General features: G+C 36.3%; 1 protein-coding gene across 3 annotated transcripts in view; it reads left to right on the top strand.

Annotated features, from left to right (window-relative positions):
• LOC5571208 (xaa-Pro dipeptidase) overlaps positions 1–14,109 on the top strand; it is a 365,701-nt gene that overhangs the window by 281,583 nt on the left and 70,009 nt on the right. For all 3 annotated transcript variants that reach the window (XM_001659532.2, XM_021852482.1, XM_021852481.1), the window contains one exon: positions 7,829–7,876. In XM_001659532.2, coding sequence (XP_001659582.2) covers positions 7,829–7,876 — 48 coding nt within the window. The remainder of the gene's footprint in view (positions 1–7,828; positions 7,877–14,109) is intronic.

Here is a 14,109-nt window from a genome sequence, read left to right as displayed (position 1 = left end):
GAAAAGGCAAATAGGCAGCTATGAAAGTATATTTACCAAACTGTGTTTCAACAGAAACACCTAAAGTTTCAAAAACTTTAGTTTCAAATGACGAAAACAGTTGATGTTTTATACGCCTATGAATGATGATTGCAACTCCCCCACATGCCCCATCAAGTCGATCATTACGATAAACAAAAAAGTTAGGATCTTTTTTAAATTTGGATCCAGGTTTTAAATAAGTTTCGGTAATAACTGCTATATGCACGTTATTAGCTGTAAGAAAATTAAACAGCTCGTCCTCTTTACCATTCAGAGAACGAGCATTCCAATTTAAAATATTTAAATTATTATTTGGATCCATTAGAAAAACGTAATCCAATAACAATTTTATTTGTAAATTTTACACCTACTTGGACTGCTTCAGTCATAGTGGTGGCTTTGAACATTGCATCAATCATTAGATTCAATTGTTCAGTTAGAAAATTAAAATCAGAGGCAGACATATCATCTGATGATTTCCCATTGGAATTTTCGGTAGACGAAGAAGCGGGGTAGGAGTTACCTGTGGCGGTAGGGTTTTTTCCATTTGATTTGAAACAAGTAGAATGGGTACTCATGGAACGAACAGGGGAAGAGTTCAAATTACCTGCTACGATATCGGCAAAGGATTTACCGTGGGTAGATACATTCGAAATTGAAAGATTCGAACGGCTACCCGACGGATTAAAATTTGTTTGTGAATGAGCATGATTATGATCTTCCTGGTGGGTATGATTCCTAATCAAGCGATCGTTAACTGAAAAATGAGCATTGTTCGATACTCTACCAGGCAAATTCCGGAAACGACCGTTATCGTAACGGATATTATCCTTCATCTGCTTGGCACGAGCCTCAACGACTCTTTTGCGTGAAATGCATTCCCAAAAGTTAGCTTTGTGAGGGCCCTTGCAATTGGCGCATTGAAATTTTCTGGTATCTTCTTTCACAGGACAGTCGTCCTTAGCGTGAGAAGAACCTCCGCAAATCATGCATTTAGCATCCATGCGACAATTTTTTGTACCATGACCCCACTTTTGGCACCGACGGCACTGAGTGGGGTTCTGGTAATTTCCTCCAGGTTTCTGGAAATGTTCCCACGTCACACGGACATCGAACATAAGTTTAGCTTTTTCTAAAGCTTTAATATTATTTAGTTCTTTTTTGTTAAAGTGAACTAAATAATATTCTTGAGAAAGCCCTTTCCGAACAATGCCAGATTGGGTTCTCTTTTTCATAATGATTACTTGGACTGGGGAAAATCCAAGTAAATCATTTATTCCATTTTTGATCTCTTCAGGTGACTTATAGTCACTTGAGAGACCTTTCAAGACGACTTTGAACAAACGTTCAGTTTTGTCGTCATAAGTAAAAAATTTGTGCTTCTTCTCTTCAAGATATCTGAGAAGAAGTTCACGATCTTTAAGAGTTTCCGGCAAAACGCGACAGTCTCCTTTCTTTGCGATTTGGAAGGAAACCTTGATTCCCCTAATGGAGTTCAAGATCTCCTGCCTAAATCCTCCAAATTCGGAACAACTGACCACGATAGGCGGCACTCTTTGCTTCCTCACTTGAATCAAAGAGCCTGGGCTAGAGGCTGCTTCGATTTGGTGTTCGGAAAATTTGTCTAGAGCATCGAACTGATTGCTCATTTCAATACAATTATTCATTTCACCCTTGGAAGAAACTTCGCATTCCGGAGAAGCGTCCTTTCTTCCATTCTTGCCACGTGTAGTGACAGTTTTAAAACCCACTTTTTTGGAAGGAAGTAGTGAATTCAGAGATTCACCCTTCCTTTTGTTAGTTGTTGATACCATGTTTAGTTAATAAACGAGAAAGACGTGACCTTCGAGAGGTTTTTTCCCTAGACGGTGTCCAAGAAGGATTACCACCGCTAGCTTTCGCCAACGGGTCCAACGAAAAATCGAAGGCACGGGTCCAAACAAGGATCGTAAAGGGATCAATAGTAGAAAAAAATAGTACTGAAAAGTACTGTTTAAGTAGCACTGAAAAGTACCGTTTTTAATTTTAGCACTGAAAAGTACTGTTTTTGTAGCACTGAAAAGTACTGTTTTATTACTTTAGGTAGTTTTTAAGAAAACTTCCAAGAGCAGAGAGAATTCGTGTACGCACAGCACGAAGGTACGATGCGCACTGACAGCGATCCAACTCATTCGTACTTTCGTGAGATGTTTCTATTACATGAAAACACTAATAAATAATTAAATAAAAAAAATCCATTTGATAAAATTTTACGATGGTGCTGCGCACGAAACACAGTTGCTGGTTTGAGAAGTTGTCGAAATGCGTTGCATTGTTATTCAATGCACGGAATCCTCAAGTAGCCTTGTTTGATGTTCAGAGATACTGTATTTAGAAAGAATAAACACATCTTAATGAGGAATGAGAACACACGGCACCGTAAAATGTCAAAAAAGTGGTCTTGCAATTTCATTTACTATCGTTCTTGCTTGACCCAATCTCACCCCCATTTTCAATGTTTTAGACATTGTACCGAAAAAAATGAAATTTTTGGGGAAAAATCAATTTGATTCCGGGAAATACTTGTGAAGTGTAATGAAAGGACTTTCAACCTTCTACTAATACAACGATAGAGGTTAAAGTACATGCGTTATACTTTGCACAGGAGAAAATTTAATGTTGTAAATTTTATCTAGTTTCAACATACAAGTTTATTGATATAGTAAACAAAAACTACTAATTCTTAAAATGTATATTGTGATGAATTATGTGTAATAATGTGTTCCCTAACATATGAATGATTAATTCTAGTGATATCAGCGTTATTAGCTGAAATATTTCATAAATCATAATTTTCCGTTTTGACCCAATCTCACCCCCTAGACCCTAGTCCCATCGACGGTACTAAGTATATTTTTTAATCCACTGTATGTGTTATACATAATCTTTAACAAAGCCATGAATCATCATAGGGACGGACCAAGATTTTTTGTATGAAAACCAAAAATAATTTGTTTGACGCGTAATAAATCTCAATCCCCCCTCCCCCCATAACCCCTTACGTTATTAATGAACGGCCCCATAGAATCATAGTATTATTAAATCATTGGCGAAAATGATATGAATTTTTTGTCTCGAGCACGGAAACACCGCTGTTTACTTATCTGAGGGTTGCTGAATCCATTGTCGCTTTCAAAAATATTGTAGCACGTCTAGTTTTTGACTGCTAAAAAGCATTATTTCACGATATCAGGCAACTTGCATATAAGTTTATCAGCTTCTATGACGATTTGATTGCTTAATTTAAGGCAGAATTCAAAATTTATAATACAATAAGGTGAAGATGAATCGAAGCCAAACCTCAAATTTTCAAGAGCACAAATCTAGAGAACCGAACACCCGTTTGAGCTGAAAACTTAATCGATTGGTCACCACCAGCTAGTGACTAATCGATTAAGTTTTCAGCTTAAACGGATGTTTGGTTCTCCAGATTCGTGCTCTTTAAAATTTGAGATTCGGCTTCGATTCATCTTCACCATAAAGTTATTTTTTGAAGCTTAAGATTAGTAACCGGCCCGTGGATTACAACAAAACTGCAGCACAATTATATCAAGATTTGTTACAAATAACAAATTTTGTTTCATTTTTGTTAGAACCAGATTGAGTTGATGGATATATAATAACACAATCAAAACAAAATCAGTTATAATAATAAAGGCTGTTTCAAATTTGTTTCAATTTATTTTTAAAAAAATTAGAGCATTTGATTATAACAATTTTTTTTATAATTCAGTCATGGAAAAGTACAAAATGTGTTATATTTTATTTTGATTTGAAACATAATGAGTTACATTTTTGTTTAAATTATAAAATATTCTGTTTCAATTTTGCTTAGTGTAGAGGAGATTGTGTTATAATTTTTGTTATTTTAAATACTAACCAGCCAAAATTATAACATATTTTGTCGTAAAAAACGCGCCTACTGAGTTACAAAATCTGTTACAATTCTGTTGTAATCATCTGGTCGGGTACTGTAGCTTTCCATATAACAGAAACACAGAATTCTGTTTCTAGACTGCAGACATGCTGAAAAAAATCGATTAAGCTAAATGTTACACGGTTAAAATAATGCAAACCAAGTTATATCTTACATGAAGGTTGAAATCCTATTCCGCATGATTGGTGGATTAGATCACTTGAAAGTTTGATCAATCGTTTTTTAAATTTTATGTTAACAATAATAAAACCAGTATTTTCTATTTTTCTAGTTCAAAATTGCTACGTGCTAGGAAATTTTCTGAGAGCCACATCAGATTCAACAACCTCAAATTTTCTTGAGATACATAATTTGATCCTTAATAAATTAGAAATTTATCCGATCGATATTTTTGACAAATCAAAGTGATAATGATAGCTCGCAAGTGATATTGATAGTTTTAGTGCATCAGCTATCAGTTGATATGACTGATATTGAGAAACTCTGAGTTACAACAAGAATCATTGCTCATATTATTAATTGGCATTTTTCATGATTTTCTCCAGGAATTTCATCATACATTAATTTAGCTAAATTTCCTTCATACACTACTCCTGATACCAATATGTCTTCCACAAGTCATCTTTTACCAAGACACAAGTCATCCCAGAGTTAACATCAGATGCTTAAATCCTCTACGAATTTGTCCATGATTCTCTCATCGGTTCCATGTAGAAGTTCATCAAAATTTTCCTCTTTATTATTATTATTTATTACACACGTAGCATAAGATTTACATCTTTAACGTCGATTTTAGATGTGAAAACCTTATTTTATGATTTTTTTGAATTATGGTCGGATAAACAAACATTTTTTCTTTCAGATAGTAGAAACAGCTATCCATTTCAGCTTTTCTGTACATTTCATACCGTTGTATGAAGGGCCAAAAAAGGGTGTGGCGAACCTGTAGGGAGACACTTACGCGAAACCCGCGGGACAAAGAAAATCTCCTTCCAACAGTACCGTTTTGATTCATATTACGGACACTTGAGGTCTCAGTGAAGTATAACTCACAAAAAAACATGTATAATAAATCACTCCGTATGATTCCTCCGCGTTATCGAACCTTCAAAACCCTTAACTTTCGAATGGTGAGTGAAGATTTCGATTTCGAAACATGAATAATTTTAAACAAATAGAAGTGTGTGGAGTTTACATGACTCTTATTCCGGACGCTTCCTTACTTTTGCCTCATATTCCGGACACTTCGATTCGAATTCCGGCCAGGTCAAACAAATCACAAATAGAAAAGTCAAATCATCAAATGAAATTGCTAAACCACTAGAGAGACGCCTACGGAAGTTGGGTATTATAAATTTTCATAGATATCTATGGAAAATGTTTGTTGAAATGAGCCTTGAAAGTGACAACTTTTGAACGGAAAAAATTGAAACCTTTCATGTGAAATGTTTCCCATACAAAGTAGAGTGTCCGGAATTTGAAGCTGTCCGTGATATGAATCAAAACGGTATAATCCAACAATTTGAATAATGAGAATCGCATTGTTAGCCCACCTGAAGTTTTTCTGTTTGAACAAAATTTAACACCATAAAGTGAGTCAAATTGTGTGATAAATCGAATAAAACCTTAGGTACATTATAATATATGTTCTCAATAATAAAAAAATCATCTCTATCCTTCTTCTTCTTTTTGGTATTACGTCCTTACTGGGACGGCAGCTGCTTCTCAGCTTAGTGTTCAATGAGCACTTCCACAGTTATTAACTGAGAGCTTTCTCTGCCAAAGTTGCCATTTTCGCATACGTACATCGTATGACAAATACGATGATACTCTATGCTCAGGGAAGTCAAGGAAATTTCCTTTACGAAAAGATCCTGGACCGACCGGGAATCGAACCCAGACACCTTCAGCAAGACTGTACTTTGTAGCCGTGGACTGTAACCACTCGGCTAAGGAAGGCCCTTGTTATTAAATAAGAGCTTTTTTACCAAAGCTGCCATTTTTGCATTCTTATATCGTGTGGTAGGTACGATGATACTTTATGTCCAGAGAAGTCAAGGAAATTTCCTTCACGAAAAGATTCGGGACCGACCGGTTCATACTATTTAAAAAAGTTAGTTAAACTTTGGTCGTGAATTTTGATTTCTGGCTCATAGTGTGCCGCTGGCAATCACAACAATCGCAGCCACTGTTTCTCCGTTCGTTTGACGATCTCGTGATGTCGCGCGGTATTTTGCGGTTTTGCGCTTGTTCGCCAAATTCAGGAAGAGTGAAATTTTTGCCCCTATATTTAGAATACGTCTGATACCGTGAACTGGGGTGGAGTTGGACGAAACACATTCAGGTTGGATGTGTTCAAACTTCCTTTGCTTTGGGGTTGCAGTGTTTTCGACGGTGGACAACGACCGGACATGCCACGTTTGTAACACGCCGTCACATCATTTGCTCCCTAGCCTGTGGGATTTGAGTCAAAACTTGGCAATGCTGGTCTGAGGGCAATATTCCAATAAACTGGGCGCTGTTGTTATTAGATAAGCTATGAATCCAACTTAAAGTGGCCAATTTGATTACGTTACCTAGCTTAGAAACAGTCCTTCGATAGTTGATGGTTTTTGGCGGGAAACACGGATGCATTTTCAAGCAAACAAGGGATGACCAAGTTATTGTGGAATGTCAGTGGGTGCCAAATATGTATTTGCAGCTCGGAATGTTCATTAGTCGTAAGGAATAGTCACTTATGGCTTATCAATCACAAAATTATAATATGGTAGTAGTTGTTTACACAACAAGGTGCAGAATGACGATTGTCATAGCAAAATACTTAAATCTACCCAACAAGGCTATCCAAGTTAGATAATTACATCAATTGTTGCAAAAATCGAGATCTGCACCGAATTGCGTACAACATGTTTTGCAAATCAGGAAAACCGAGTATGGATAAAATTTCTGACTGTGTTTATGCGAGATTTTCTGTAACATCTTATTCTTCTTGGTCGTCGTCTTTATTGGGACATAACCATCTTCTCAGCTTAGTGTTCGATGACCTCTTCCACAGTTTTTAAAGGGGCAGGATCCGTCATTGATTTTGAAATTTTCAAGAGCACTTTTTTCGTTCAAAATCCAGATAATTTACATGAAAATGTGTTCACTGTATTCTATTCTCCAACCGAAACACAGTGAACACATTTTCATCGAATAATTTTTAGATTTTGACAGAAAAACTGCTTTTGAAGTTTCGATAATGACGATGATTACGATGACGAAGCGTTGAGCGTTAACTGAGAACTTTCTTTGCCAAAGTTGTCATTTTCGTATTCGTTTATCATGTGGCAGGTACGATGATACTGTATGCCCAGAGAAGTCAACGAAATTTCCATTACAAAAAGATACCTTCAGCATAGCTTTGCTTTGTAGTCGAACCACTCGGCTAAGGAAGACCCTAATAACCTTATTATAAGTAAAAACATTTAAGTTGGTTTGTAACAACTAAGAAATTAGTTTGGAAGAACCATTTATTATTGTTGTGAAACCATGAAACCTTGGGTTAAAAATACTCAATACACCAGTTGGTTTTAATAAAAATTCTAATTTTGATATTCAACAGCTAATTAGGATTTAAAAACAAAAAAATCCATGTTTAAAATTTAACAAAAAAAAAATGGTTCAATCAAACTAGGTCGATTTATCTCGTGCATGATGTTATGCTTAGTTCTGTGTTTATACAAATATTTCATTTGTGCTACTTATCTTTCATATTGAAATGCATTATATCTGTACTATCAAACTGCCTCGAACCTTTTGTATCTCAAATTTATCATTTTTGTCTTACAGATTGACGTCAAACTTGGAGAACTCAATCCATCCGTCCTACTCACCTTGGTAAGTACTTGTGAATATATGTTTAGAGTTCATAAAAACCCTCTCGACTTCAACTGATTGCTTATTACGGAACTTCATTCTTAATGATGTTGAAATAATGTTAAAAGCATCATTATTGTGCTCAAACTACACAGTATTTAATGATTCCATTAAATCCCCAGCCTTGACATTGTAGCTCAGTATGACTCTTCCAATTTCCTGTGTTAATTATCAACATTATTCAACTTAACAGTTTCCATCCTGTCGTCAAGCTGCGGCGATAACTTCTCGTATACTATTCATCCAGAGCAGCAATCAAGTAATGAAGCTTCCATTCATTCATACATGCTTGTCGATCGCGCGCTGACTGGATGTCCCAATCTCGCGCTTGATCTTACTATCTATCATAGCTAGAGCTATGTCCCTACAAGTTACAAGTCACGAAACAAAGATTCAGCACGTATTCGAGCAGCCGAACAGTGCGTGCAAAGTTGGGTCTCTTCGACAACGACTACCAAGCACACAGGAGTAATTGGAGTCAATCATGGCCAAAATCATTGTCTGCCCTTAATGGTCTTTTTTGCCCAAATATTGACAAAACTATCATACAATAAAACCTCTATGAGTAGATGTTCCATTACTTAATATCGACTCATGTAACCATAAAAACAAAAACGAAAATAATGGTTTCTTTTGATGGACCCTTCAAAGAGTTTTTGAATTGTTACAACAGGTGAAAACAGTTTTTTAATTAATGAGCCCCTGGCTCACAAGGGGCCAAGCAATTGATGAAAAATTGTCGTTAGTTTTAAATGATTTAATGTCACATAATTATTCAAACTATTTCCATCATAGTGTAAATTTCATTTAAACATTAATGAACAGTATATTTTTCACGCTGGCCACGTCCTTACGTTCATCGGGTAAGCGAAGGAATGTTAGTTAGACAACCAGTTAATAGAGACTCTGCATCTCTACAGTTGTCATGGAATAGACATTGGGTTAGTGGGATAAGGTAAGGATATGAGAGTCACCTTTGATTGGTAATGCGATCCAAGTAGTATAACCTGATTCGCGATATAATTAGATAAGTGCATTGTACGTCGAACAAGTATTCGTTGCCTACTCCCGCAGAAGCAAGCGATTTAAATTTTTTAAATTTAATATTGAGCAAAAATTTAAATTTTTTAAATTTAATATTATGGTCACGAAATTGTTCTAGTCACTCCTCTGTGCGACGTCGCGCCTATCAATTGCGTCAACGACATTCTTCCTTTCGACGAGCACGGCGCGCTTTCGTCAGTTGTCTGACGATGCTTCAGAGCCATAATCAGCGCGGCATCATTTATTTATGTTTATGTTTGCAGTTAGCGTTTGTACTTTTATTTTTCGCTCACGAGGCACCTCACGTCAGCGGATATTGATACGACGACTACCCTTCCAGCTAAGCACCAACCACTGACTGGGCGATGTGATGTTGTCATTGTCGTTGAACTGCAATTAAAATGTTTTCTTCAGTATTCATTATCAACACCCGAGCTTGCGTTTTAAGCCCAACAACGGAAGTGGGCATGACTCAACGGAAGGTGTGCAAAAAGCCGTTCCACGTAGCTGACCGACATGGAAGGGCTGATTGGATGTGGGTATGTTTGTTGCGAGGAGCAGCGATTTGCCAATCAGACGTTTATCGATAGCTGTTCCACTGAAAACTGCTGTTATCGATGTAACGTCTTCCCAGAATTGTTTGTATCAAACTTTGCTGTTCCAAATGCCGTTTCTATTTACCGTGTAAACAATAACAACGACAAAATGGAATGTGTCTACAAACAGGTCTGCAAATAAACTCTGAATTGTTGGAAGTCGTTCCATATTTGCGTTTTAGTCAATATTATTTTTTTTATAACAAGATGGATTGATAATTGCCAGCGTAACATTAAAAAAAACTCCACGTTATGGTTCAAAAATGGGGGACTTCTACAATGTTTTACAGATTTCATTCAAATTCCTATATAAACTACTCCAGACATTCATCCAAATTTTCCAAATTATCCTAGGATAATTATTTTTTCCAGGGTTTCATTAAGTAGTTCTTGTCTGAGTTACTCTACTAATACTTCATATAAATTGATCAGGTATTTCTACAAGAATCCTTCTTCAAATTCGAAGAAATTTTCTTCAAGATTTTCCCTCTTGAGTTTCTTTAGATTGTCTTTCCAGAAATCTTTTTAATATTCCTTCAAGTAGATATTTCTTTAGAACGGAAGTGTTTCGCTCTTTTGGTTTCTCTTTTCTTTTCTTTTTGGGAAATACATTCAATATAATTGAACAGCATCTATGCGCATACCTCCCACAGCGTTATCTCAGTTATACGATAAAGGCTATATTATACACTTGTTATGCCAGAAAAATAGATTCATTTGACTAGAACCGCTGAGATATGGCGGTAGGAAGTGAGTGTATGATAACGTCCTACATGGAAGGATTGCCATTAGTAGACTTAAGGTGAATATGAATCGAAGCCAAACCTCAAATTTTCAAGAGCACGAATCTGGAGAACCGAACATCCGTTCAGGCTGAAAACTTAATCGATTGGTCACTAGCTGGTAGTGACCAATCGATTAAGTTTTCAGTTTAAACGGGTGATCAGTTCTCCAGATCCGTGCTCTTGAAAATTTGAAGTTTGGCTTCGATTTATCTTCACCTTAATGATTTAATTTATGACTTTTTTGTTTGAAACACTCTGTTAGAGCACAGAAACGGATTTCAGTACATCTAATCACATCGATCGGAAGATTGTGCTTAAGATTTTCTTTCAATAACTGAATAAACATCTACCGAAAAGCTAAACATTACATATAATTTGCAATTGGATTAGATGGACAAATTGATGTGAAAATTTGCGAAAAAGTTACACGTTTTCTCAGTGAGAATCGAACTCACGACTCCCCGATCTCTAGTTGGGGTGCGTTACCACTACGCCATGAGAGGACTCATGAACGCAGAAGTTTACCTGAATTCGATTTCAGCTCAATAATCACGCGGTCCTTTTTCGCAAAGTCGGAACTGGTTCCGCTAGGATGTGATGTGGACATTTTCAGATCATCATATATTTCCATCATGCGACGGCTCAAAATACACGATTTTTCATCCAGATATAAATGGACACCATGACATATACCTGACGTTATGCCCCTGCAGAGCCCGCATCTCAGCTTAGTGTTCTTATGAGCGTTATTAACGGAGAGGTTTGCCATTTGACTATTTTTGCCTATGTATATCGTTTGGCAAGCACGATGATACTGTATGCCTGGGATGTCGAGAAAATTTGCAACCCGGAAAGATGCTCTACCGGTGGGATTCAAACCCAGGCCCCTCAGTTTGATCTTGCTGAGAGCTGCGCGTTTATCACTAAGGCTGTATAAGCCTCTGAGACATAAAGTTATCATACTCGAATTTCATTTCCGTTATTACCAAATTTAAAGTAAAAATGTAATATATCCGTTATTATCAAATTATAAATAAAAATGTAATATAAGAAATCGGAATCAATCGATAAGTCATAATTCATGATTTGGATAAGTGAACGACATGTTATTGCTAGCAAGTTATATCATTTGACACCATTCGCAATTTTGAGACCTGCTCAAATAGGGCAGCAGATGTTCTTTTAGGGAAACCTCCAGAGATTTATTCAAGAATTTCTCTCTAAACTTCTCCAGAGACTCTTCCAGAGAATTCTCCAGGAATTATTTCGACGAGTTCTTCAGGGATTACAATTTTGGTACAATTTAGTTGTAATCCACTGGTCGGATACTGTGCACGTGCTGTATCCTCATGGGCAGGAGCCACAAGATCCAATATAATCTCAACCGTAATCCTTACAGCAATTTCTTCACTAGGATTCTTGCCAGAGATTCCTCCAGGAAGAACTATTGTTCTCCATGATACATTTTAAACCAGTTCCGATAAGGCTCCATGAAAATCATAGCAATCCCTCCATGATTTTCCCCATGGTTTCGATAAGGAATTCGTTCTTTCATTTTAATGTAATATGCTTTTCGTCTACGCAGTCTTCATTATAAAAAGCCATTGAAAAAAAAACATATTTTATGTTGCAGGGATTTTTTCATAAATTCCTCCAGAGATTTCCTCGACAGGCTCCTGCAAAAATTACTTCAGAGATTTTTCCACGAATTTAACCGACAATAACTCAAGTGGGGTTACTAAAATTTTTCTTCTAGAATTACAAAGCATTTAGCCGCATCGAACAAGGAGTGAGGGTTTGATTCTCGCTTCAATTCGGAAAACTTTTCGTCGGGAACGTGTTTCGATTGTGGCGTTCCATGCTAGTCCGTTGTTAGGTGTAAAGCTTCTTTCAAAGGACAAGTCGTTCACGTGTAGGTGCCCTTTTTTTCGGCTTCTCCAGGGATTGCTCCAGGATTTCTTTAGGAGCTTATCTAGGTTTTTTTTAACTTCTTTAGAAAAGGAGTTTCTAGAGGTATCTTTAAAAAAAATGGCAGGTGAAATTCTGGATGTATTCTCATTCATTTTGATGAAATCTCTGGAGGAATTCATGAGTAAATCTATGAAGGAATTTCTAGAAGAACTCTCGAAGAATTCCCCGAAGGAGTTTTTGGAGGCCCAGAACAAGTCTCCGGAAAAAAAATTAAGGGGAATCCCTTGAAGATTACCTGAGAAAATCCTTAGAAGAATTCATGTAGCGATTTCCTGGAAGCATGCTTGAACGAATTTCTAAAGTAAACTCTATAGGCGTCCTTATAGGAAATCATGAAGTTATTTCTTGTAGAATCCCTAGATGAATTTCTCCAGGCGAATTTCTGGAGCCATCCAGGGAGAAATCTCAGGAATATTTCGTTGAAGCATGTCTTGAAGACTACCAGAGAATATTATGGAGAAATAACTGGAGAAATATCTGGAGTAAAGTAAATATCTTAAACACATCTCCGCATAAATCCCTGTAGAGATAGTCTTGGAGGAATGCTTAGAAGAGTTACCGACCAGATAGAAGAAACAATATTGTAACAGAAATTTTTGCACTGATATGATTTTATTATATCACCAGTTGTTATGAAACATATACCGTTACTAGTTAAACTAACAAATGTTGTAATAAATTTGTTACGAAAAATGTGACAAGTTAACAACAAAGCCATCTTGATAACAAAATTAAGTCTTCTGTTATTTTTAACAGCTTTTGTTACAATATGTAATAATCTCGTTATGTGATTTGGTCGGGTGTCTGAAAAAAAATGTGGAGGAATATCGGGAGGAGTCCCAGAATTAATCTTTAAAAGTTCCCTGAAGAATACTTGCAGAAATTCCTCGAGAAATTCTAGTAAAGATTTTACTGGAGGAATCTTTGCAGAAATCACTGGAGACATTCCGGAAGAAACATCCTTCAGAAACTCTTGGCGAAATCCCTGTAGAAATATTCCTGCAAAAAATCCTGGCAAAATTCATGATTGAATTGCTGAAGGTACTTTTGGAGCCCTATCAGAATAGTTCTGGTAGCGAACAAATTTTGTTTCTTGGAGCAATCTCAGGGAAACCGCTTGTGGAATCCATAGAGAAATCGCTGTAAGGATTACAGTAGAGATTATCTTGTATCTTGTGGCTCCTGCCCATAAGGCTACAGCACGTGCACAGTATCCGACCAGTGGATCACATCAAAATTGTATCACAATCACATCAAGATTTGTTACAAATATCAAATTTTGTTTCATTTTCGTTCATTTACGTAACGTAAATGATGAAGCACATTGTTACATAATTTTAAAAAAATCAATTATAATAAAAATGGCTGCCTCAAATTTGTTTAAATTTAAAACATAATTATAACACAATTCTTGATATGTCGAGACGTATCAGCCAATGGCTGAAAGTCTCTTTAATAAAGACAATAATAATAATAACAGTTCGTGATAAAAAAAAAAAATCTAGGGGAAATTGCTTATGTGCGCTTTTGTTTATGTAAAGAACATAACAAATTTTATTATAATTCTGTTATATTTGTGTTTAATTTAAAACATAATGAGTCGCATTTTTGTTTAAATTGTAACAAGATTTGTTTCAATTTTGTTTAGCGTAGAGGAAATTGTATTATATTTTTTGTTGTCGTGCGGCTCAGCTTGAGCTTCGGGAAAATTATTGTTCTGCAATAAGCGATGCTTGGAGTTGTTTTCTTGAAGAAATCGCTTGAGAATGGAAACCCGAAATGGTTGTTTTAGAAATGA

Source organism: Aedes aegypti, chromosome 3, assembly GCF_002204515.2.
Source record: "Aedes aegypti strain LVP_AGWG chromosome 3, AaegL5.0 Primary Assembly, whole genome shotgun sequence".
In the NCBI taxonomy this organism is placed as follows: Eukaryota; Metazoa; Arthropoda; class Insecta; order Diptera; family Culicidae; genus Aedes; species Aedes aegypti.
The sequence above is the reverse complement of the archived record's forward strand: the minus strand, read 5'-3'. Positions and strand labels throughout refer to the sequence as shown.